We start from the raw sequence: 27,060 nt of genomic DNA on the forward strand, positions 1-27,060 counted from the left end.
ACCGATGTTAGAATATGGCAATGGGTTTGTGTAATTCTTAGCATAAATACTTAACGTATATACTAGCAAGCTTCTTTCCTAATTAAAGGGACAGTCAACACCAGAATTTTTGTTGTTTTAAAATATAGATAATCCCTTAATTACCCATTCCCCAGTTTTGCATAACCAACACCATTATAATAATACATGGTTTACCTCTGTGATTACCTTGTTTGTAAGCCTCTGCAAACTTATTTCAATTCTTTTGACAGACTTGCATTTTAGCCAATCAGTGCTCACTCCACTGTAAATTCATCTGCATGAGCTCAATGTTATTTATATGAAACACATGAACTAACGCCCTCTAGTAGTGAAAAACTGTTAAAATGCAGAGGTGGCCTTCAAGGTCTAAGAAATTGGCATATGAACCTCCTAGGTTTAGCTTTCAACTAAGAATACCAAGAGAACAAATGAAAATTGGTGATAAAAGTAAATTGGAAAGTTGTTTAAAATGACATGCTCTATTTGAATCATGAAATATTTTTTTTGGACTCGACTGTCCCTTTTAAATACATTAGAACAAAAAAATTATTGCAGTAAGTAATATTAGCAAACAAACAAATGGATACATGAGTCCATTTTCTTCAGCTAAGAGCATCATTTAGAATTTAACCCTTTCTTTAGCTGTAGTATTATGCACTTTTTACAAGTATCTTGATGAATTGGTGCTGTATAAAACAATTTGTATAATTATGATACCAAATTTACACAGTGTATATCATTTAGTTATACCAAACATTCTTTGTCCAGTTGTAGAAAATGATTATAAGTCAACACTTACACATAAAGAGGAACAAAAAAGAAGTGTGAATTTATTTGCTCTTTAATGTATTAATAGTCCATTGTAACGAAGAGTATGTGTAGAGTTATGTAATAATATTGTATCGTGATGGGGAATATCTGCTAAATAATGAGACGCGTGCAGGTATTTGCATTATCTAGTATTACAATAGCAATCGGCTAGTTTACGAGTTTTGCGTTAAGAGCGGTGCGGTACTAACTTGCAAGTTATTGTCACCGCTCACCTCTTTACAGTGCTGGTATTACAGGTTTACAAAAACCCGGCGTTAGCAGGCAAGAAGTGAGTGTAGAGCAAAATTGAGCTCCATACTGCACTCCAATACCAGCGCTGCGGTGAGCGGCGGTAAGCTGTTTTCACGTGCTTGTGCACCTGACATCCATCCTCAACAAAACTGGCAGAAGTCTTCATCCAGACGGCATCTTCTATCTTCATCTATCCGGCTCGGAGCAGGTCCATCTTCAAGACATCCGGCGGGGAGCATCCACTTCATTCGACGTCTTCTTCCGAATGTGCTTTCCCTTTAAATGACGTCATCCAAGATGGCGTCCCTTAGATTTAAGGTTGAAAAAATCCTATTGGCTGTTTGGATCAGCCAATAGGATTGAAGCTCAATCCTATTGGCTGATTGCAACAGCCAATAGGATTTTATCAACCTTAATTCCGATTGGAATCAAGGGACGCCATCTTGGATGATGTCATTTAAAGGGAAACCTCATTCGGAAGAAGATTTCGATTGAAGAGGATGCTCCGCGCCGGATGTCTTGAAGATGGACCCCCTCCACGCCGGATGGATGAAGACTTCTGCCTCTTCGTTGAGGACTTCTGCCGGCTTCATTGAGGATAGATGTCAGGTCTTCGAAAACTGTAAGTGGATCTTCGGGGGTTAGTGTTAGGCTTTTTAAGGGTTTATTGTGTGGGTTTTATTTCTCTTGTTAAGTGTAGTCAGTCCACGGGTCATCCATTACTTATGGGATTATATCTCTTCCCCAACAGGAAGTTGCAAGAGGATCACCCAAGCAGAGCTGCTATATAGCTCCTCCCCTCACATGTCATATCCAGTCATTCTCTTGCAACCTAACTAAAGATAGGTCGTTGTGAGAGGTCTGTGGTGTTTTTTAAACTTAGTTTATTTCTTCAATCAAAAGTTTATTTTAAATGGCACCGGAGTGTGCTGTTTGTTTCTCAGGCAGCATTAGAAGAAGAATCTGCCTGCGTTTTCTATGATCTTAGCAGACGTAACTAAGATCCACTGGCTGTTCTCGCACATTCTGAGGAGTGAGGTAACTAAAGAAAAGGGGAATAGCATGCAGGGCCCCCCTGCAAACGAGGTATGTGCAGTAAATTATTTTTCTAAGCAATGGAATTGACTGAGAAAATACTGCTGATACCAATGTAATGTAAGTTCAGCCTTAAATGCAGTGGTAGCGACTGGTATTAGGCTGAGGAGTGTGTGTACACTGAAGTATTTTTCTAGGGAATGGAATTTGACTCAGAAAATACTGTTAATATTGAAGTTATGTATGAGCCTTAACTGCAGTAAAAGCGACTGGTAGCAGGCTTATTAATAACACTTCATAACTTTTAAAATGTATGTTCAAAACGTTTACTGGCATGTTAATCGTTTTTTTTACTTGGTGATAAAACTTATTGGGGCATGATTTTTACCACATGGCTAACTTTTGTTTCTGCATAGAAACAGTTAACTGAGCTTCCCCACTGTTGTAATATGAGTGGGAGGGGCCTATTTTAGCGCTTTTTTGCACAGTAAAAATTCAGTCACAATCTTCCTACTTCATCCTCCATGATCCAGGACGTCTCTAGAGAGCTCAGGGGTCTTCAAAATTCATTTTGAGGGAGGTAATCAGTCACAGCAGACCTGTGACAGTGTGTTTGACTGTGATAAAAACGTTAATTATTAAATTGTTATCCGTTTTTGGGTTTTAAGGGGTTAATCATCCATTTGCTGGTGGGTGCAATCCTTTGCTAACTTAATACATTAACTGTGAAAATTTGGTTGCTATAACTAATTTGGTTCATTGTTATTTCAACTGTGACAGCTCTTTGTGCTTCTTAAAGGCACAGTAGCGTTTTTTATATTGCTTGTAAATTTATTTGAAAAGTATTTTCCAAGCTTGCTAGTCTCATTACTAGTCTGTTTTAACATGTCTGACACAGATGAATCTGTTTGTTCACTATGTATGAAGGCCAATGTGGAGCCCCATAGAAAGATGTGTACTAAATGCATTGATGTAACTTTAAATAAAAGTCAGTCTTTTCATGTAAAGAAATTATCACCAGACAACGAGGGGGAAGTTATGCCGAATAACTCTCCTCACGTGTCAGTACCTTCGCCTCCCGCTCAGGAGGTGCGTGATTTTGTGGCGCCAAGTACATCAGAGAGGCCCTTACAAATCACTTTGCAAGACATGGCTACTGTTATGACAGAAGTATTATCTAAATTGCCGGAATTAAGAGGCAAGCGTGATAGCTCTGGGTTAAGGACAGAGCGCGCTGATGATGTGAGAGCCATGTCCGATACTGCGTCACAATTTGCAGAACATGAAGACGGAGAGCTTCATTCTGTGGGTGACGGATCTGATCCAGGGAGACTGGATTCAGAGATTTCTAATTTTAAATTTAAGCTTGAGAACCTCCGCATATTGCTTGGGGAGGTATTAGCGGCTCTGAATGATTGTAACACGGTTGCAATTCCAGAAAAATTATGTAGGTTGGATAGATACTATGCGGTACCGGTGTGTACTGACGTGTTTCCTATACCTAAAAGGCTTACAGAGATTATTAGCAAGGAGTGGGATAGACCTGGTGTGCCTTTTTCCCCTCCTCCCATATTTAGGAAAATGTTTCCTATAGACGCCACCACACGAGACTTATGGCAGACGGTCCCTAAGGTGGAGGGAGCAGTTTCTACTTTAGCTAAGCGTACCACTATCCCGGTGGAGGATAGTTGTGCCTTTTCAGATCCAATGGATAAAAAATTAGAAGGTTACCTTAAGAAAATGTTTGTTCAACAAGGTTTTATCTTACAGCCCCTTGCATGCATTGCGCCGGTCACTGCTGCGGCGGCATTCTGGTTTGAGTCTCTGGAAGAGGCCATTCGCACAGCTCCATTGGATGAAATTATGAACAAGCTTAAAGCACTTAAGCTAGCTAACGCATTTGTTTCTGATGCCGTCGTACATTTAACCAAACTTACGGCTAATATTCCTTAATATACGGCTAATATTGCTTAATATTCCTTTCAAAGGGCAGACCTTATTCGGGCCCGGCTTGAAAGAAATTATCGCTGACATTACGGGAGGTAAGGGCCATGCTCTGCCTCAGGACAGGGCCAAATCAAAGGCCAAACAGTCTAATTTTCGTGCCTTTCGTAACCTCAAGGCAGGAGCAGCATCAACTTCCTCCGCTCCAAAACAGGAAGGAGCTGTTGCTCGTTACAGACAGGGCTGGAAAACTAACCAGTCCTGGAACAAGGGCAAGCAGGCCAAAAAACCTGCTGCGGCCCCTAAGACAGCATGAAGAGAGGGCCCCCTATCCGGAAACGGATCGAGTGGGGGGCAGACTTTCTCTCTTCGCCCAGGCTTGGGCAAGAGATGTCCAGGATCCCTGGGCGTTGGAGATCATATCTCAGGGATATCTTCTGGACTTCAAAGCTTCTCCTCCACAAGGGAGATTTCATCTTTCAAGGTTATCAGCAAACCAAATAAAGAAAGAGGCGTTCTACGCTGTGTACAAGACCTCTTACTAATGGGGGTGATCCACCCAGTTCCGCGGATGGAACACGGGCAAGGATTCTATTCAAATTTGTTTGTGGTTCCCAAGAAAGAGGGAACCTTCAGACCAATCTTGGACTTAAAAATCCTAAACAAATTCCTCAGAGTTCCATCATTCAAAATGGAAACTATTCGAACCATCCTACCCATGATCCAAGAGGGTCAGTACATGACCACAGTGGACTTAAAGGATGCCTACCTTCACATACCGATTCACAAGGATCATTATCGGTACCTAAGATTTGCCTTCCTAGACAGGCATTACCAGTTTGTAGCTCTTCCCTTCGGGTTAGCTACGGCTCCAAGAATCTTTACAAAGGTTCTGGGTTCACTTCTGGCGGTACTAAGACCGCGAGGCATAGCGGTGGCTCCGTACCTAGACGACATTCTGATACAAGCGTCAAGTTTTCAAACTGCCCAGTCTCATACAGAGATAGTTTTGGCATTTCTGAGGTCGCATGGGTGGAAGGTGAACGTGGAAAAGAGTTCTCTATTACCACTCACAAGGGTTCCCTTCCTAGGGACTCTTATAGATTCTGTAGAGATGAAAATTTACCTGACGGAGGCCAGGTTATCAAAACTTCTAAATGCTTGCCGTGCCCTTCATTCCATTCCACACCCGTCAGTAGCTCAGTGCATGGAAGTAATCGGCTTAATGGTAGCGGCAATGGACAGTACCATTTGCGCGCCTGCATCTCAGACCGCTGCAATTGTGCATGCTAAGTCAGTGGAATGGGGATTACTCAGATTTGTCCCCTCTACTAAATCTGGATCAAGAGACCAGAGATTCTCTTCTATGGTGGCTTTCTCGGCCCCACCTGTCCAAGGGGATGACCTTTCGCAGGCCAGATTGGACGATTGTAACAACAGACGCCAGCCTTCTAGGTTGGGGCGCAGTCTGGAATTCCCTGAATGCTCAGGGATCATGGACTCAGGAGGAGAAACTCCTCCCAATAAATATTCTGGAGTTAAGAGCAATATTCAATGCTCTTCTAGCTTGGCCTCAGTTAGCAACTCTGAGGTTCATCAGATTTCAGTCGGACAACATCACGACTGTGGCTTACATCAATCATCAAGGGGGAACCAGGAGTTCCCTAGCGATGTTGGAAGTCTCAAAGATAATTCGCTGGGCAGAGTCTCACTCTTGCCACCTGTCAGCGATCTACATCCCAGGCGTGGAGAACTGGGAGGCGGATTTTCTAAGTCGCCAGACTTTTCATCCGGGGGAGTGGGAACTTCATCCAGAGGTTTTTGCTCAACTGATTCATCGTTGGGGCAAACCAGATCTGGATCTCATGGCGTCTCGCCAGAACGCCAAGCTTCCTTGTTACGGATCCGGGTCCAGGGACCCGGGAGCGGTGCTGATAGATGCTCTGACAGCACCTTGGGTCTTCAACATGGCTTATGTGTTTCCACCATTTCCGATGCTTCCTCGACTGATTGCCTAGATCAAACAGGAGAGAGCATCGGTAATTCTGATAGCGCCTGCGTGGCCACGCAGGACCTGTTATGTAGACCTAGTGGACATGTCGTCCTGTCCACCATGGTTTCTGCCTCTGAGGCAGGACCTTCTAATTCAGGGTCCTTTCAACCATCCAAATCTAATTTCTCTGAGGCTGACTGCATGGAGATTGAACGCTTGATTCTATCAAAGCGTGGCTTCTCGGAGTCGGTTATTGATACCTTAATACAGGCTAGGAAACCTGTTACCAGAAGAATTTACCATAAGATATGGCGTAAATATTTATATTGGTGCGAATCCAAGAGTTACTCATGGAGTAAGGTTAGGATTCCTAGGATATTGTCTTTTCTACAAGAGGGTTTAGAAAAGGGCTTATCCGCTAGTTCGTTAAAGGGACAGATTTCTGCTCTGTCTATTCTTCTACACAAGCGTCTGGCAGAAGTTCCAGACGTTCAGACTTTTTGTCAGGCTTTGGCTAGGATTAAGCCTGTGTTTAAGACTGTTGCTCCACCGTGGAGCTTAAACTTAGTTCTTAACGTTCTGCAGGGCGTTCCATTTGAACCCCTTCATTCCATTGATATCAAGCTGTTATCTTGGAAAGTTCTGTTTTTGATGGCTATTTCCTCGGCTCGAAGAGTCTCTGAGTTATCTGCCTTACATTGTGATTCTCCTTATCTGATTTTTCATTCAGACAAGGTAGTTCTGCGTACTAAACCTGGGTTCTTACCTAAGGTGGTTTCTAACAGGAATATCAATCAAGAGATTGTTGTTCCATCATTGTGTCCTAACCCTTCTTCGAGGAAGGAACGACTTTTACATAATCTGGACGTAGTCCGTGCCCTGAAGTTCTATTTGCAGGCAACTAAAGATTTGCGTCAAACTTCTTCCCTGTTTGTCGTTTACTCTGGACAGAGGAGAGGTCAAAAGGCTTCGGCTACCTCTCTCTCCTTTTGGCTTCGTAGCATAATACGTTTAGCCTATGAGACTGCTGGACAGCAGCCTCCTGAAAGAATTACAGCTCATTCTACTAGAGCTGTGGCTTCCACCTGGGCTTTTAAAAATGAGGCCTCTGTTGAACAGATTTGCAAGGCTGCAACTTGGTCTTCACTTCACACTTTTTCAAAATTTTACAAATTTGACACTTTTGCTTCTTCGGAGGCTATTTTTGGGAGAAAGGTACTTCAGGCAGTGGTTCCCTCCGTTTAAAGTTCCTGCCTTGTCCCTCCCTTCATCCGTGTACTTTAGCTTTGGTATTGGTATCCCATAAGTAATGGATGACCCGTGGACTGACTACACTTAACAAGAGAAAACATAATTTATGCTTACCTGATAAATTTATTTCTCTTGTAGTGTAGTCAGTCCACCGCCCGCCCTGTCTTTTAAGGCAGATCTAAATTTTAATTAAACTCCAGTCACCACTGCACCCTATGGTTTCTCCTTTCTCGTCTTGTTTTGGTCGAATGACTGGATATGACATGTGAGGGGAGGAGCTATATAGCAGCTCTGCTTGGGTGATCCTCTTGAAACTTTCTGTTGGGGAAGAGATATAATCCCATAAGTAATGGATGACTCGTGGACTGACTACACTACAAGAGAAATAAATTTATCAGGTAAGCATAAATTATGTTTTTTAGGTTAGGGGTTTGGGCACTTGAAAAAGAGCTAAATGCCCTTTTAAGGGCAATACCCATCCTAATGCCTTTTTCAGGGCAATGGGGAGCTTAGGTTTTTTTAGTTAGGATTTTATTTGGGGGGTTGGTTGTGTGGGTGGTGGGTTTTTACTTTTGGGGGGTTGTTAGTATTTTTTTTTTTTTACAGGTAAAAGCTGATTTCTTTGGGGCAATGCCCCACAAAAGGCAGGGCTATTGGTAGTTTAGTTTAGGCTAGAGTTTTTTTTTATTTTGGGGGGGCTTTTTTATTTTGATAGGGCTAGATTAGGTGTAATTAGTTTAAATATCTGATAATTTCTTTTTTTATTTTGTGTAATTTAGTGGGGGGGGGTTTGTAATTTAGGTAATTGTATTTAATTAATGTAATTGATTTAATTGTAGTGTAAGGTTAGGTGTTAGTGTAAGGCAGGTTAGGTTTTATTTTACAGGTAAATTTGTATTTATTTTAGCTAGGTAGTTAGAAAATAGTTAATAACTATTTAGTAACTATTCTACCTAGTTAAAATAAATACAAACTTGCCTGTAAAATAAAAATAAACCCTAAGCTAGCTACAATGTAACTATTAGTTATATTGTAGCCAGCTTGCGGTTTATTTTACAGGTATTTAGTTTTAAATATGAATTATTTAGGTAATGATAGTAGTAGGTTTTATTTAGATTTATTTTAATTATATTTAAGTTAGGGTGTTTTAGGGTTAGACTTAGGTTTAGGGGTTAATAAATTTAGTATAGTGGAGGCAACGTTGGGGGGCAGCAGATTAGGGGTTAATAAATGTAAGTAGGTGGCGGCAATGTTAGGGGTGGCAGATTAGGGGTTAATAATATTTAACTAGTGTTTGTGATGCGGGAGTGCAGCGGTTTAGGGGTTATGTTTATTATAGTGGCGGCGATGTCTGGAGCGGCAGATTAGGGGTTAATAATTTTGTTTTATTATTTGCGATGCGGGAGGGCCTCCGTTTAGGGGTTAATAGGTAGTTTATGGGTGTTAGTGTACTTTTTAGCACTTTAGTTATGAGTTTTATGTTACAGCTTTGTAGCGTTAAACTCATAACTACTGACTTTCAGTTTACTGTATGGATCTTGACGGTATAGGGTGTACCGCTCACTTTTTGGCCTCCCAGGCAGACTCGTAATACCGCTATAAAAGTCCCATTGAAAAAGGACTTTTTGAAAGCTGCGGTAATTACATTGCATTACGGCCAAAAAAGTGTGCGGTGCCCCTAAACCTGCAAGACCCATAATACCAGCGGTAGTGAAAAAGAGCCTTAACGCTGCTTTTTCACTCATACCGCAAAAGTCGTAATCTAGCCGAATGTTTTTTTGTCTTTATATTGTCGTCATAAAAACTTCTCAGCTTTACATTCTTAAGTAATGACACAATTCTACTCTTCATAAGAAAGAAAGAAAACTGTGAATATACGGGCAGCACAATAATTGTATTTGTTTTTTACATTTTTTTATTTTTTTTTAGACGTTTTATTCTGCCATTGTGGATTTATGTGAAAATGGTGGGAAGAGGCCTGTGTCTGCCATAAACATTGGATTCACCAAAGAGCAAGCTGACACTATACGCAGGATACGCAATAGCAAGGACAGCTGGGATATGCTAGGGGTCAAACCCGGTGCCACCAGGTACAAAATTGTGGATATACAATAGGTTAAGGGACAGTTATGTCACTTGTCAGGTTTTATACATTGCAGGAACAGTGGCATTAGCTGTAATGTATGCTGGGAATTAAATAGAATTTTTAACCCATTCGCCAGTTTAGCATAACCAACACTATTATATTAATAAACATTTTACCTCTGTGTGTGTTAAACTGCTGTGATAACATTCTGCACAGTTCTCATGCAGACAATCTTATCATAATCATCATCAAGTTATGCCATAGACCAGTCTCTGCAGAAACTCTATATCTTTATCAGCACAATATCAGTATGACACACCTGCGGCAGTCTGACTCCTTAAGAAAGGACGGAGTCCCAAAACTCACACCAGAGTGTTGCCGACGTCATCACACGTGAATAGAGATGCTGTGGATGGTGCGCTAAGAGTGAATCGGTTTACACTCTGTAACAGTATCGAAAGCCTGGCTATTGGAGATGGCTTGTAAGAAAGTGAGAGCCAACCGCAAGTATTAGTAAACATTTGCTGCTTATGGATTATACATAATACGAACATTATCATTGAAAGCAAGTAACGTATATACAGTATGTGCGGATTGAATCGCCAGTTGTTCTGTGAGTTACATGCCTGATAAACAAGTGATTATTGCTGGGATATCATGTGATGCCTAAGGGGTTGTGCTGATAAAAATATAGCGTTTCTGCAGAGACTGTGGTCTATGGCATAACCTGATGATGCTTATGATGATATTGTCTGTATGAGAACTGTGGAGAATGTTACCACTGTAGTTTAACACATATATATGTGATCGGTGGAGATCTATAACAGTGGCGATATATTGTATTGAGAGACAATTAGGGCAGGATTGGTTGACAAGTAGCTATTCTAAAGTTTCCTGAAATCTCCTGACCCTTTTTTGTGATGATACAGCTTCCCATTGGGATGCCGGGGGGTAGTCCTTATTTATGGTTTGAATGTGATTTGGATGTTTGAGGGAATGGGGTTCGGACCCCCTATTGAGATATATTATTCAATTTATCTTACTTTGCTACATATATTTATGTGAATAAAATATTTTGCTTACTGATAATAAGCAAGTATAATACATAGAAAATATGGACAACAAAGATGAAAGTAAACCATATTTCTTTCATGTAATTGGCAAGAGTCCATGAGCTAGTGACGTATGTGATATACAATCCTACCAGGAGGGGCAAAGTTTCCCAAACCTCAAAATGCCTATAAATACACCCCTCACCACAACATTGCCTCCTATGGAGGTGGTGAAGTAAGTTTGTGCTTAGATTTTATGATTTATTCTATGATAAGCGCTTCTAAGCATTCTGAAGCCCAATTCTTCTGAGTACAGTGTTTGTCAGAGGGATGTGAAGAGATTATCGTCTATTTGATTTTATGGTTTTCCTTGCAGGAAATCTTTTCAAGGGTTCTCTGTTATCGGTCGTAGGGATTCATCTCCTACCTCCTTTTCAGATCGACGATATACTCTTATATACCATTACCTTTACTGATAGCCAAAACCAGTACTGAAAGCTATCTGCTATATGTAGATGGGTGTCTTTCGGTAAGTATGTATCATTATTTAAGACACTCTCAGCTATGGTTTGGCGCTTTATGTATAAAGTTTTAAATATATGTGTTTTACTTATATTTGCCATGAGTCAGGTCTATGTGTATTTCCCTTTGCAGTCTGGCAGTTTCGTTATGAGAATCATGTTTTAGGAAGTTTTTCTTACCTGGGGTATAGGCTTGCAAAGGCGCAAAATGCTGTTATTTATTGCATCATTTTGGCGCAAATGTGCGCCTGTAATGATGCAAGTTCATAATTTCCTGCGTCTTAGTTGATGCTAGGTTGTTTGGCGCAAAATTGTGTTTGTTATGACGCGAGTTGCGTCATTACCGGATGTTTGTTGGCACCAAAGAATTTCTCAACTTCCTTTTGCGTCGTGCGTCATTCTTGGCGCCAAAAAATTTAGTTTTATTTTACCCCACTTCCTATATGCTCCTTGCCTTCTTTATGCTCAGAGAGCTATGATATTTGCTTTTTTTTTGCCAATTTTAGCATTTGCATTTGTTCCCATTCCTGAAACTGCTATATGTGGAAATAAGATATTTCTGTTTAAATGTTATTTTTTTCTTTTACATTTTACAAGATGTCTAAATCTGATCCTGTCTCAGAAGCTGCTGTAGGAACCATGCTACCTGAACACAGTTCTACCAAAGCTAAGTAAATCTGTTGTAAGATAGTGGAGATTATATCTCCAACTGTAGTGTGTAACAGTTGTCATGATAAGATTTTGCATGCAGAAAAGGTTTCTATTAGTGCTAGTACAGTATCTGTTGTTCCTTCAACATCTAAAGTACATGATATCCCTGTTGATATGAAAAATTATATTGCTGATGCGATGCAGTAGGCTATGGCTGCTATACCGCCTTCAGATAAACGTAAAAGGTCTTTTAAAACTTATCTTAATGATGAAATTTGTAATGCCCGGCAACATACTGATATATCCTGCTCTGATGAGGATCTCTGACTGAGATCCTACTTCAGATATTGACACTGATAAATCATCTTATTTTTTTAAGATTGAGTATATTCGTTCTTTGTTAAAAGAAGTGTTGATAACTTTGGATATTGAGGAGTCTGGTCCTCTTGATAACAAATCCAGTAAACATTTAAATTCTGTCTATAAACCTTCTGTGATTACTCCTGAGGTTTTCCCTGTTCCTGATGCTATTTCTGATTGCTAAGGAATGGTCTAAGCCTGGTACTTCTTAAACCTTGAAGAAGGAACAAAAGAAGTTGTATCCTTTGCCAGTGGCTAAGTTAGAGATTTGGGAAAAAGTCCCTAAGGTTGATGGGGCTATTTCTACTCTTGCGAAACTCTTTTAAGGATCCTTTAGATAGGAAAATTGAATCTTATCTAAGGAAAGCTTATTTGCATTCTGGCTATATTCTCAGACCTGCCATTTCTATGGCTGATGTTGTGGCTGCATCAACTTTTTGGTTGGATACCTTAGCACAATGGGAAAAAGACTGATTTGCATAGCATTGTTTGTTTGCTTTAACATGCTAATCCATTTTATCTGTGATGCTATTTTTGATATCAAGATTAATTTTAAATCTATGTCTGACTATTTTAGCTAGAAGAGCTTTATGGCTCAAATCATGGAATGCTGACATGGTATCTAAATCTAGGTTACTATCTCTATCATTCCAGGGTAATAATTTGTTTGGTTCCCAGTTGGATTCTATTATTTCCACTATTACTGGGGGAAAGGGAGTTTTTTGCCTCAAGATAAAAAGTCTATGGGAAAATCTCTAAAGCTTCTAATCGGTTTAGTTCCTTTTGTCAGAATAGAGCACAGAAAACCACTCCTTCCCCTAAGGACTCTGGCTCCAATTGGAAGCCATCCTCGAGTTGGAATAAATCTAAGCCTTATAAGAAACCAAAGCCATCCCCCAAGACTGCATGAAGATGCGGCCCTCAATCCAGTTCTGCTGGTGGGGGGCAGATTTAAATTATTTCAAGATGTTTGGGCAGGTTCCTTTCAGAATCATTGGATTCAGAATATTGTTTCTCGGGTATCAAATAGGTTTCAGAATAAGACCTCCTGTGAGAAGATTTTTTTTTTCTCTCTCACGTTCCAACAAATCCTGTGAAAGCTCAGGCCTTTCTGAAGTGTTTTTCAGATCTAGAGCTTTCAGGAGTAATAGTACCAGTTCCAATTCTGGAACAGGATCTTAGTTTTTATTCAAATCTATTCATTGTCCGGCAGAAGGAAAATTCTTTCAGACTAGTTCTGGATCTGAAGTTTTTGAATCAATTTATAAGGGTCCCAATTTTCAGGATGGTGACTATAAGGACTATTCTGCCTTTTGTTCAGCAAGGTCATTACATGTCCTCAATAGACATACAGGATGTGCATTTTCACATTCCAATTCATCCAGACCATTATCGGTTTCTGAGATTCTTTTTTCTAGACGAGCATTACCAATTTGTTGCTCTTCCATTTGGCTTAGCAACAGCTCCAAGAATCTTTTCGAAGGTTCTCGGTATCCTATCTGTATTCAGAGAGCAGGATATTGCAGCGTTTCCTTATTTGGACGATATCTTCGTACTGGCTCAATCTTTTCATTTAGCAGAATCTCACACGAATCAACTTGTGCTTCTTCATTGACATGGTTGGAGGATCAATTTACCAAAGAGTTCCTTGATTCCTCAGACAAGGGTCACCTTTTTTTAGGTTTCCAGATAGATTCATTGTCCATGACTCTGTCTTTAATAGACAAGAGACTAATGAAATTGGTTTCTGCCTGTCGAAACCTTCAGCCTCGATCATTCCCTTCAGTGGCTATGTGCATGGAAGTTTTAGGTCTCATGACTGCAGCATCGGACGCGACCTCTGCAGCTTTGCATGCTGAATCAATAGTGCAGGGATTATACTCTGATATCACAGTTTATATTCTTAAATCCCCACATTCAACGCTCTCTGTCCTGGTGGTTGGACCATCATCGGATTCTTCAAGGGGCCTCTCTTGTTCATCCTTCCTGGATTGTGATTTCAACAGATGCAAGTCTCACAGGTTGGGGAGCTTTCTGGGGGTCTCTGACAGCACAAGGAGTTTGGAATTCTCAAGATGCGAGGTTACCAATCAATATTTTAGAACTCTGTGCTATTTTCAGGGCTCTTCAGGCTTGGCCTCTATTAAAGGGAGAATCATTCATTCATTTTCAGACGACAATATCACAATTGTGGCATATGTCAATCATCAAGGGGGGACTCGCAGTCCTTTAGCGATGAAAGAAGTATCTTGGATACTTTCTTGGGCGGAATCAAACTCCTGTCTAATTTCTGCGATACATATCCCAGGTGTAGACAATTGGGAAGCGGATTATCTCAGTCGTCGGTCTTTACATCCAGGGGAGTGATCTCTCCATCCATATGTATTTTGTCAGATTGTACAGATGTGGGGTCTCCCCGAAATAGATCTGATGGCTTCCCATCTAAACAAGAAGCTTCCCAGGTACCTTTCCAGGTCCAGAGATACTCAGGCGGAGATGTTGGATGAGTTAGCAGTTCCTTGGTTTTACCAACCTGCTTACATTTTCCCGACTCTAGTTGTTCTTCTTCCAAGGGTGATCTCCAAGATCATATTTGAACAATTGCAAGTGTTTCTGATAGCACCAGCATGGCCTCACAGGTTTTGCTATATGGATCTTGTGCGGATGTCCAGTTGCCAACCTTGGCCACTTCCTTTAAGGCCAGACCTTCTGTCTCAAGGGGCGTTTTTCCATCAGGATCTCAAATTGCTAAATTTGAGTGTATGGTAATTGAACGCTTAGTCATAAAGGGGTTTCTCTGACTCAGTGATTAATACTATGCTACAGGCTCGTAAGTCTGTTTCAAGGAAGATTTATTATCTGGTTTGGAAAACCTATATTTCTCCAACATAGGTGTGTCCGGTCCACGGCGTCATCCTTACTTGTGGGATATTCTCTTCCCCAACAGGAAATGGCAAAGAGCCCAGCAAAGCTGGTCACATGATCCCTCCTAGGCTCCGCCTACCCCAGTCATTCTCTTTGCCGTTGTACAGGCAACATCTCCACGGAGATGGCTTAGAGTTTTTTAGTGTTTAACTGTAGTTTTTTTTATTCAATCAAGAGTTTGTTATTTTAAAATAGTGCTGGTATGTACTATTTACTCTGAAACAGAAAAGAGATGAAGATTTCTGTTTGTAAGAGGAAAATGATTTTAGCAACCGTTACTAAAATCCATGGCTGTTCCACACAGGACTGTTGAGAGGAATTAACTTCTGTTACGGTACCAACTGTATACCAAGGGTTAATACCAGATGAACAATGTCCTGCATACAGAATCAGCACTTCACAACCTTGATCAGTTTCCCTGCAAACATGAGACCAAGCTCCACATTTCAGGTTTAAAACAGGATAACAACTTTATTTGAAGGCAGCACACAGATTTATACAGGTTTTTGACCCCCCCCCCTCAGATGGGGGTTGAAAGAATGTTGTACATTAGATAAAAGGGAGAAGCGCCCTTGACATGATACAATAGGATTATATTACTTAAACACTTCAACCACAGGACACTCTTGACTCTCCTTATCACTTAGGCGTTTCTCTCTGGGGGTGATCAAACAATAGAATGCTAAGCATTAATTAGATTGTAGCTGGAGCCAGCCACTTGTGGTTAGAAAATAAAGTTAACACTTTCAGTCCTGACCGAAGGGTCTGTCACATAGCTCCCCCCTTGTGGAACACTCCGGCAGACCCGGCTTGACCCTTTGGCGGGTCAACTTGGGGATGACCGGACTGGGTGGTGGTAGGCATATCAGTTTGCCGGGACAATCCATCGGCATTCCCGTTTAGCTTACCGGGCCGGTAGCTGATGGTGAAGTTATAGGGCTGGAGGGCTAAACTCCACCTCAGCAATCTACCATTGTCTCCTGAGACCCGGTTGAGCCAGACTAAGGGATTGTGGTCCGTTATGAGGGAAAATTCCTGTCCATATAGATAAGGGTTCAACTTTTTCAGTGCCCAGACCAGGGCTAAACATTCTTTCTCCACTGCCGCATAGCTTACTTCCCGAGGTAATAACTTTCTGCTTAGGTATGCGACAGGATGCTCTCCTCCATCCTCCCCGACTTGACTCAGTACAGCCCCCAGTCCATACATGGAAGCATCTGTATGAATGAGAAAACGTTTGTTGGGAACTGGGGCAGCCAAGACAGGGGCATTCACAAGGGCCTGCTTCAGTGCCTGAAACGCGGCTTCACAAGCTGGAGACCACAGGACCTGTTTGGGGAGGTTCTTTTTAGTCAGGTCAGTCAGGGGCTTGGCGATAGTACTGTAGTCGGGGACAAAACGTCGGTAATACCCGGCCGTCCCCAGGAAGGCTAGTACTTGGGTCTTAGTGATAGGTGTGGGCCAGTTAGCCACAGCCTCTACCTTGGCTGGCTCCGGTCTCTGGCTCCCACACCCCACTCGGTGCCCCAAGTACTGTACTTCAGCCATACCTAGATGGCACTTGTCCGGTTTCAAGGTCAGGCCAGCGGCCCGAATCTTGTCCAGTACCAGCCCTACATGGGTAAGGTGTTCTTCCCAGGACCCACTGTAAACCGCAATGTCGTCCAGGTATGCACAAGCAAATTCCTGGAAGCCATCAAGGAGTCTATCCACCATACGCTGGAAGGTAGCCGGAGCATTCTTCATCCCAAAGGGCATGACCTTAAACTGGTACAGGCCGAATGGGGTGACGAAGGCCGACTTGGGGATAGCATCCTCGGCCAGGGGAATCTGCCAATAGCCTTTACACAGGTCTATGGTTGTCAGATAGCGCCCCCTAGCAATACGGTCTAGTAATTCGTCTACCCGGGGCATCGGGTAGGCGTCAGTGGTGGTCCTCTCGTTGAGCCGCCTGTAGTCCACACAGAACCGGGTGGTTCCATCCTTCTTAGGTACCAGGACTACAGGGGAAGCCCAAGGACTATCGGAGGGCTCGATCACTCCCAGCCGGGCCATCTCCTGTATCTCCTTCCGCATTCCTTCTCGGACTGCTTCGGGTATACGGTAGGGAGGCTGTCGCAGGGGATTCTGTCCGGGAGTCTCTACTTTATGTACAGCTAGGGTAGTGTAGCCGGGCTCTTGGGAGAACGTCGCCTGCTTCTCCCACAGGAGCTGTCTTGCCTGTACCCTCTCGGTAGGGTTCAACCGGTCCCCTAGCTGCACAAGACTAGTGAGGTCAGTCTGGGGGTCCTTCTCTAATAAGTCGGGTAGGGGTAAGTTCTCTGGGTCATCTGCAGCAGGGGCACATACTGCGGCTACGTCCTCTGGCCTCTCCTGATACTCCTTCAGCATGTTCACATGAAAGGATCGCTGGATCCTCTCATCTGCACAGCTGGCTATAACATAGGTAGTATCACACACCCGGGATAACACTTTATACGGGCCCTGCCAAGATGCTTGCATCTTGTTGGCCTTCACAGGCTTGAGCACCAAAACCTTCTGTCCAACCTGGAAGACCCGCTGCCGGGCACCTTGATCGTACCACCCCTTCTGTCTTTCCTGGGCCACCTGGAGATTCCCTCTTACCATCAGAGACAGTTTCTCCATGCGGTCCCGGAGTTCCAGAACATATGGCACGATGGGGGTTCCCTCCTGCTCTATCTCTCCCTCCCAGTGTCCTCTAATGAGGTCCAGAGGGCCGCGGACTCTTCTCCCATAGAGTAACTCAAAGGGAGAGAACCCAGTGGACTCCTGGGGCACCTCCCTGTACGCAAATAGCAGATGAGGCAGGAATCGTTCCCAGTCTCTGCAAGTGTCCGTGAAGGTCCTCAGCATCTGCTTGAGGGTGCCATTAAAGCGCTCGCAGAGACAGTTAGTCTGGGGGTGATAAGGCGAACTGAGCAACGGTTTAATGCCGCACACCTTCCACAGCTGCTGGGTGAGCACCGCGGTAAACTGGGTCCCCTGATCAGACAGAATCTCCTTAGGGAACCCGACCCTAGTAAAAACCTTAACTAGGGCATCAGCGACTGTCTCTGCCTCTATATTCGACAGTGCTACTGCCTCTGGGTAACGAGTGGCATAGTCCACCACAGTGAGAATATACTTCTTACCTGATGGACTAGCCCTGGCAAGGGGACCCACAATGTCAACGGCTATGCGGGAAAAGGGTTCCCCAATGACAGGCATAGACATAAGCCTAGCTTTGGGGTGGTCCCCCCGCTTACCCACCCGTTGACAGGTGTCACAAGTACTACAATATACCCGCACATCTCGGTTAAAATTGGGCCAGAAGAAATTCTGGGTGATCCTATGAGCGGTGCGGCGGGACCCTAGATGTCCAGCTAACGGTACATCGTGCCCAATCCGCAGAATCTCTTGCCGGTATTTTGCAGGCACTACCAGCTGCCGATTTGGCGGAAGGGCAGTACTTTTCTGGGCAGGTTTGGGGATTCTATATAGCCTATCCCCCATCCACTCATAACGTTCCCCATCTACTCCCTCTTCTCCAGTGTCTGCCCTAGCCCTGTACTTCTGAAGGGTCGGATCCTCCCGGGTTTCCCTCCCGTACGTCTCTGGGGTATCCCAACTCAAGGGGGTCTGGTCTAGGGTATAAGTCGGGGAAGAGAGTCTTACCTGGGTCTCAGCAGCAGGTGGGTCGGTCTCGGTGGCACGGGCCTGGGCACGGGTAGTCACCGGGTTAACATCAACGGGACCCATGGGAGCGTAGGCCGAAACAAGGGGGGCCAAGTCATTTCCAAGGAGAACATCAGCTGGTAAATCCCTCATGACCCCCACATTCACATGTCTAGCGCCCACTCCCCAATCCAAATGTACCCGGGCAACAGGTAGGCGGAACACAGTGCCCCCTGCCACCCTCACAGCCACAGTGTCTCCAGTGTGCTGGTTCTCGGACACCAAGTTCTTTTGGAGCAAGGTCATGGTAGCACCAGTATCCCGTAGACCACTGACCTCCTTCCCATTTACTTTAACCAGTTGCCGGTGCTGTTGCCGGTTATCCCGATGGACAGCTTGTACGGGGTCTGCTTCATGTAGGATGCCCCAACACTCTTGATCCTCTACGCAGTGGGCAGCGGGCTGAGGGTTACGTGGGATTCCGGCGGCGGGTCTCCTCCAGGACTGTGCTTGGTTGGCCGTGTTGAGGGGACACTCCGACCTTTTGTGTCCGATTTGCTTACATCCAAAGCACCGGATAGGCTGGGAGTAATCCCGTGAGGTGAACCGGGCTGTCTGAGGGTAGTTCGTGACTGGAGGCTGTGTGGCATAGCGGTGCACCGGGGGTTGGTAAATGGCAGCTGCTGGGGTGGCCGGGGGGCTGTACTCCACTTTAGCAGGGGGCTTAGTGGTAGCAGTGTCCAGTTTGCGGGCATCCGTATACTCATCTGCCAAGCGAGCAGCTTCATGCAGGGTGGAGGGTTTACGGTCCCGAACCCACTCCCTAACTCCTGCTGATAACTTGTCAAAGCAATGTTCCAACAGGAATAGCTGCAGCACCTCTTCCCCAGACACGGCTTGGCACCCCGCCATCCAGTGCGATGCTGTGCGGTGCACCTTACATGCCCACTCAACGTAGGAATCGCCAGCCAATTTAACAGTGTCTCTGAACCGCCTCCGGTATGCCTCCGGTGTAACCGCATACCTGGAGAGCAGAGCCTCTTTCACAGTATTATAATCCCCAACTTCCTCATCTGGAATGGCCCGAAAAGCCTCACTGGCCCGGCCGGATAATTTTCCGGATAATATCGTGACCCAGTCCTCTGCGGGTACCTGGTGTAGTGCACATTGTCTCTCAAAATCCGCAAGGTACCCATCAATCTCTCCTTCTGTTTCCAGAAAGTTTTTAAAAGCGGTAAAATGCACTTTTCTCTTTTCCACTGGGGTTGCGGTGACTTGGACTGCTGCAGCGCCGCTTTGGCGAAGTAGGTTGGCCTCCACAGCTGCTATGACCCGGTCGATAATTTCCGCAGATGGGTTGGGGCCATAGTGTGCCAGTCTTATTTTGACCGCCCGGTCAAAGCTTGCTTCTTCGGGGGTTCTGTCTGACATGCTGGGCTCATTGGTTCCTTCGTGCCCTGATACTCCGTCCATCTCGGACAGTCTTGCAATAATCTCCCTCTTCCTGAGGTTACTGGTTTGTTGGCCCCGTTGCTCTAGCAGGTCTTTAAGGGTAGCTCTTTTTAGCCTTTCATACGGTGTTCCCATTCGGTCTGGATCCGTAGTTGCTCCTTTGGGCGATAAGGATTCTCCCGTCGCTTGCCACCAATGTTACGGTACCAACTGTATACCAAGGGTTAATACCAGATGAACAATGTCCTGCATACAGAATCAGCACTTCACAACCTTGATCAGTTTCCCTGCAAACATGAGACCAAGCTCCACATTTCAGGTTTAAAACAGGATAGCAACTTTATTTGAAGGCAGCACACAGATTTATACAGGTTTTTGACCCCCCCCTCAGATGGGGGTTGAAAGAATGTTGTACATTAGATAAAAGGGAGAAGCGCCCTTGACATGATACAATAGGATTATATTACTTAAACACTTCAACCACAGGACACTCTTGACTCTCCTTATCACTTAGGCGTTTCTCTCTGGGGGTGATCAAACAATAGAATGCTAAGCATTAATTAGATTGTAGCTGGAGCCAGCCACTTGTGGTTAGAAAATAAAGTTAACACTTTCAGTCCTGACCGAAGGGTCTGTCACAACTTCAGTTGGGGGAACAGTGAGCAGTCTTTTGCTGCTTGAGGTATGACACATTCTAACAAGACGATGTAATGCTGGAAGCTGTCATTTTCCCTATGGGATCCGGTAAGCCATTTTTATTCAGACAGTAAATAAGGGCTTCACAAGGGCTTATTAAGACTGTAGACATTTTCTGGGCTAAATCGATTCATAATACACATATTTAGCCTTGAGGAATCATTTAATCTGGGTATTTTTGTAAAATAATATCGGCAGGCACTGTTTTAGACACCTTATTCTCTAGGGGCTTTCCCTAATCATAGGCAGAGCCTCATTTTCGCGCCGGTATTGCGCACTTGTTTTTGAGAAGCATGACATGCAGTCGCATGTGTGAGGAGCTCTGATACATAGAAAAGACTTTCTGAAGGCGTCATTTGGTATCGTATTCCCCTTTGGGCTTGGTTGGGTCTCAGCAAAGCAGATACCAGGGACTGTACAGGGGTTAAAGATAAAAACGGCTCCGGTTCCGTTATTTTAAGGGTTAAAGCTTCCAAATTTGGTGTGCAATACTTTTAAGGCTTTAAGACACTGTGGTGAAATTTTGGTGAATTTTGAACAATTCCTTCATACTTTTTCGCAATTGCAGTAATAGTGTGTTCAGTTTAAAATTTAAAGTGACAGTAACGGTTTTATTTTAAAACGTTTTTTGTACTTTGTTATCAAGTTTATGCCTGTTTAACATGTCTGAACTACCAGATAGACTGTGTTCTGAATGTGGGGAAGCCAAGGTTCCTTCTCATTTAAATAGATGTGATTTATGTGACACTGAAAATGATGCCCAAGATGATTCCTCAAGTGAGGGGAGTAAGCATGGTACTGCATCATTCCCTCCTTCGTCTACACCAGTCTTGCCCACTCAGGAGGCCCCTAGTACATCTAGCGCGCCAATACTCCTTACTATGCAACAATTAACGGCTGTAATGGATAATTCTATCAAAAACATTTTAGCCAAAATGCCCACTTATCAGCGCAAGCGCGACTGCTCTGTTTTAGATACTGAAGAGCATGGGGACGCTGATGATAATGGTTCTGAAATGCCCCTACACCAGTCTGAGGGGGCCAGGGAGGTTTTGTCTGAGGGAGAAATTTCAGATTCAGGGAAAATTTCTCAACAAGCTGAACTCGTTGTGATTACATTTAAATTTAAGTTGGAACATCTCCGCGCTCTGCTTAAGGAGGTATTATCCACTCTGGATGATTGTGAGAATTTGATCATCCCAGAGAAACTATGTAAAATGGACCGGATCTGGTGGGGGGCAGACTCTCTCTATTTGCTCAGGCTTGGGCAAGAGATGTTCTGGATCCTTGGGCACTAGAAATAGTCTCCCAAGGTTATCTTCTGGAATTCAAGGGGCTTCCCCCAAGGGGGAGGTTCCACAGGTCTCAATTGTCTTCAGACCATATAAAGAGACAGGCATTCTTACATTGTGTAGAAGACCTGTTAAAAATGGGAGTGATTCATCCTGTTCCATTAGGAGAACAAGGGATGGGGTTCTACTCCAATCTGTTCATAGTTCCCAAAAAAGAGGGAACGTTCAGACCAATCTTAGATCTCAAGATCTTAAACCAGTTTCTCAAGGTTCCATCGTTCAAAATGGAAACCATTCGAACAATTCTTCCTTCCATCCAGGAAGGTCAATTCATGACCACGGTGGATTTAAAGGATGCGTATCTACATATTCCTATCCACAAGGAACATCATCGGTTCCTACGGTTCGCATTCCTGGACAAGCATTACCAGTTCGTGGCGCTTCCTTTCGGATTAGCCACTGCTCCAAGGATTTTCACAAAGGTACTAGGGTCCCTTCTAGCGGTACTAAGACCAAGGGGCATTGCAGTAGTTCCTTACTTGGACGACATTCTGATTCAAGCGTCGTCCCTTCCTCAAGCAAAGGCTCACACGGACATAGTCCTGGCCTTTCTCAGATCTCACGGATGGAAAGTGAACGTGGAAAAGAGTTCTCTATCTCCGTCGACAAGGGTTCCCTTCTTGGGAACAATAATAGACTCCTTAGAAATGAGGATTTTTCTGACAGAGGCCAGAAAAACAAAACTTCTAAACTCTTGTCAAACACTTCATTCCGTTCCTCTTCCTTCCATAGCGCAGTGCATGGAAGTAAAAGGTTTGATGGTAGCGGCAATGGACATAGTTCCTTTTGCGCGCATTCATCTAAGACCATTACAACTGTGCATGCTCAGTCAGTGGAATGGGGACTATACAGACTTGTCTCCGAAGATACAAGTAAATCAGAGGACCAGAGACTCACTCCGTTGGTGTCTGTCCCTGGACAACCTGTCACAAGGGATGACCTTCCGCAGACCAGAGTGGGTCATTGTCACGACCGACGCCAGTCTGATGGGCTGGGGCGCGGTCTGGGGACCCCTGAAAGCTCAGGGTCTTTGGTCTCGGGAAGAATCTCTTCTACCGATAAATATTCTGGAACTGAGAGCGATATTCAATGCTCTCAAGGCTTGGCCTCAGCTAGCAAAGGCCAAGTTCATACGGTTTCAATCAGACAACATGACGACTGTTGCGTACATCAACCATCAGGGGGGAACAAGGAGTTCCCTGGCGATGGAAGAAGTGACCAAAATCGTTCAATGGGCGGAGACTCACTCCTGCCACCTATCTGCAATCCACATCCCAGGAGTGGAAAATTGGGAAGCGGATTTTCTGAGTCGTCAGACATTACATCCGGGGGAGTGGGAACTCCATCCGGAAATCTTTGCCCAAATTACTCAACTGTGGGGCATTCCAGACATGGATCTGATGGCCTCTCGTCAGAACTTCAAGGTTCCTTGCTACGGGTCCAGATCCAGGGATCCCAAGGCGACTCTAGTAGATGCACTAGTAGCACCTTGGACCTTCAAACTAGCTTATGTATTCCCGCCGTTTCCTCTCATCCCCAGGCTGGTAGCCAGGATCAATCAAGAGAGGGCGTCGGTGATCTTGATAGCTCCTGCGTGGCCACGCAGGACTTGGTATGCAGATCTGGTGAATATGTCATCGGCTCCACCATGGAAGCTACCTTTGAGACGAGACCTTCTTGTTCAAGGTCCGTTCGAACATCCGAATCTGATCTCACTCCAGCTGACTGCTTGGAGATTGAACGCTTGATCTTATCAAAACGAGGGTTCTCAGATTCTGTTATTGATACTCTTGTTCAGGCCAGAAAGCCTGTAACTAGAAAAATTTACCACAAAATATGGAAAAAATATATCTGTTGGTGTGAATCTAAAGGATTCCCTTGGGACAAGGTAAAGATTCCTAAGATTCTATCCTTTCTTCAAGAAGGATTGGAGAAAGGATTATCTGCAAGTTCCTTGAAGGGACAGATTTCTGCCTTGTCTGTGTTACTTCACAAAAAGCTGGCAGCTGTGCCAGATGTTCAAGCCTTTGTTCAGGCTCTGGTTAGAATCAAGCCTGTTTACAAACCTTTGACTCCTCCTTGGAGTCTCAACTTAGTTCTTTCAGTTCTTCAGGGGGTTCCGTTTGAACCCTTACATTCCGTTGATATTAAGTTATTATCTTGGAAAGTTTGTTTTTGGTTGCAATTTCTTCTGCTAGAAGAGTTTCAGAATTATCTGCTCTGCAGTGTTCTCCTCCTTATCTGGTGTTCCATGCAGATAAGGTGGTTTTACGTACTAAACCAAAAGTTGTTTCTAACAAAAACATTAACCAGGAGATAGTCGTACCTTCTTTGTGTCCGAAACCAGTTTCGAAGAAGGAACGTTTGTTGCACAATTTGGATGTTGTCCGCGCTCTAAAATTCTATTTAGATGCTACAAAGGATTTTAGACAAACATCTTCCTTGTTTGTTGTTTATTCTGGTAAAAGGAGAGGTCAAAAAGCAACTTCTACCTCTCTCTCTTTTTGGATTAAAAGCATCATCAGATTGGCTTATGTGACTGCCGGACGGCAGCCTCCTGAAAGAATCACAGCTCATTCCACTAGGGCTGTGGCTTCCACATGGGCCTTCAAGAACGAGGCTTCTGTTGATCAGATATGTAGGGCAGCGACTTGGTTTTCACTGCACACTTTTACCAAATTTTACAAGTTTGATACTTTTGCTTCTTCTGAGGCTATTTTTGGGAGAAAGGTTTTGCAAGCCGTGGTGCCTTCCATTTAGGTGACCTGATTTGCTCCCTCCCTTCATCCGTGTCCTAAAGCTTTGGTATTGGTTCCCACAAGTAAGGATGACGCCGTGGACCGGACACACCTATGTTGGAGAAAACAGAATTTATGTTTACCTGATAAATTACTTTCTCCAACGGTGTGTCCGGTCCACGGCCCGCCCTGGTTTTTTAATCAGGTCTGATAATTTATTTTCTTTAACTACAGTCACCACGGTATCATATGGTTTCTCCTATGCAAATATTCCTCCTTAACGTCGGTCGAATGACTGGGGTAGGCGGAGCCTAGGAGGGATCATGTGACCAGCTTTGCTGGGCTCTTTGCCATTTCCTGTTGGGGAAGAGAATATCCCACAAGTAAGGATGACGCCGTGGACCGGACACACCGTTGGAGAAAGTAATTTATCAGGTAAACATAAATTCTGTTTTTTTCTCATAAATTCTCTTGGCATTCTTTTAATATTCCTAGAATTGTACAGTTTTTTCAAGATGGTTTGGATAAAGGTTTGTCTGCAAGTACCTTGAAGGGAAAAATCTCTGCTCTGTCTTATTTCATAGAAAGATTGCTAAACTTCCTGATATTCACTGTTTTGTTCAGGCTTTGGTTCGTATCAAGCCTGTTGTTAATTCAATCTCTCCTCCTTGGAGTCTTAATTTGGTTTTGAAGGCTTTGCAGGCTCCTCCTTTTGAGCCTATGCATTCTTTGGTTCTTAAACTGCTTTCTTGGAAAGAGTTTCCAAATTGTCTGCGCTCTCTTGTGAGTCTCCTTTTCTGATTTTCCATCAAGATAAAGCTGTTTTGCGGACTTAGTTTAAATTTCTTTCTAAGGTTGTGAATTCTAACAACATTAGTAGGGAAATTGTTGTTCCTTCCTTGTGTCCTAATCCCAAGAATACTCTTGAAAGATCTCTACATTCTTTGGATGTTGTAAGAGCTTTGAAATATTATGTCGAAGCTACTAAAGCTTAAAGCTTTTTATTCACAAGGCTTATTTGGAGGCAGGACAGTCTCCGCCTCAGAGAATTACAGCTCATTCTACTAGATCATTCGCCATTTCTTGGGCTTTTAAGAATGAAGCTTCGGTTGATCTGATTTGCAAAGCAGCAACTTGGTCTTCTTTGCATACATTTACTAAATTTTACCATTTTTATGTATTTGCTTCTTCTGAAGCAGTCTTTGGTAGAAAAGCTCTTCAGGCAGCTGTTTCAGTTTGATTCTTCTGCTTATGATTTTTTTTTTTTTCTTGAAATTTATGAGAGACTTATTTTTTTGTGGATTTATTTTTTTCAGCGGAAATAGCTGTTTTTATTGTATCCCTCCCATTCTAGTGACTCTTCTGTGGTCTCCCACATCTTGGGTATTTCTATCCCATATGTCACTAGCTCATGGACTCTTGCCAATTACATGAAAGAAAACATAATTTATGTAAGAACTTACCTGATAAATGCATTTCTTTCATATTGGCAAGAGTCCATGAGGCCCACCCTTTTTATGGTGGTTATGATTTTTGTATAAAAAGCACAATTTTATTTCCAGTTCCTCTTTTTGTATCTTTTTTTTTTTTTTTTTTTTACCTCATTTTTTCACCCCCACTACTTGGCTATTCGTTAAACTGAATTGTGGGTGTGGTGAGGGGTGTATTTATAGGCATTTTGTGGTTTTGGGAAACTTTGCCCCTCCTGGTAGGATTGTATATCCCATATGTCACTAGCTCATGGACTCTTGCCAATATAAAATAAATTAATTTATCAGGTAAGTTCTTACATAAATTATGTTTCTCCTACATTGGTGTATCCGGTCCACGGCTTCATCCTTACTTGTGGGATATTCTCAATCCCTACAGGAAGTGGCAAAGAGAGCACACAGCAGAGCTGTCCATATAGCTCCCCTCAGGCTCCGCCCCCCCAGTCATTCTCTTTGCCGCTCTAACTAGTAGCATCTCCACGGGGGTGGTAAAGAGTATGTGGTGTTTAGTTGTAGTTTTTTATTCTTCTATCAAGAGTTTGTTATTTTAAAATAGTGCCGGCTTGTACTATTTACTCTGCAGCAGAAAGTGATGAAGATTTCTGCCGAGAGAAATATGATTTCTCCAACATAGGTGTGTCCGGTCCACGGCGTCATCCTTACTTGTGGGATATTCTCTTCCCCAACAGGAAATGGCAAAGAGCCCAGCAAAGCTGGTCACATGATCCCTCCTAGGCTCCGCCTACCCCAGTACGA

At 43.6% G+C, this 27,060-nt stretch overlaps 1 protein-coding gene across 1 annotated transcript in view; it reads left to right on the forward strand.

Moving 5' to 3' along the window:
- Positions 1 to 27,060, forward strand: part of DNAJC27 (DnaJ heat shock protein family (Hsp40) member C27) — an 82,415-nt gene that overhangs the window by 53,811 nt on the left and 1,544 nt on the right. The window contains exon 7 of the mRNA XM_053708912.1: positions 9,236 to 9,396. Coding sequence (XP_053564887.1) covers positions 9,236 to 9,396 — 161 coding nt within the window. The remainder of the gene's footprint in view (positions 1 to 9,235; positions 9,397 to 27,060) is intronic.

Source organism: Bombina bombina, chromosome 4 (genome assembly GCF_027579735.1).
Source record: "Bombina bombina isolate aBomBom1 chromosome 4, aBomBom1.pri, whole genome shotgun sequence".
NCBI classification, from domain to species: Eukaryota; Metazoa; Chordata; class Amphibia; order Anura; family Bombinatoridae; genus Bombina; species Bombina bombina.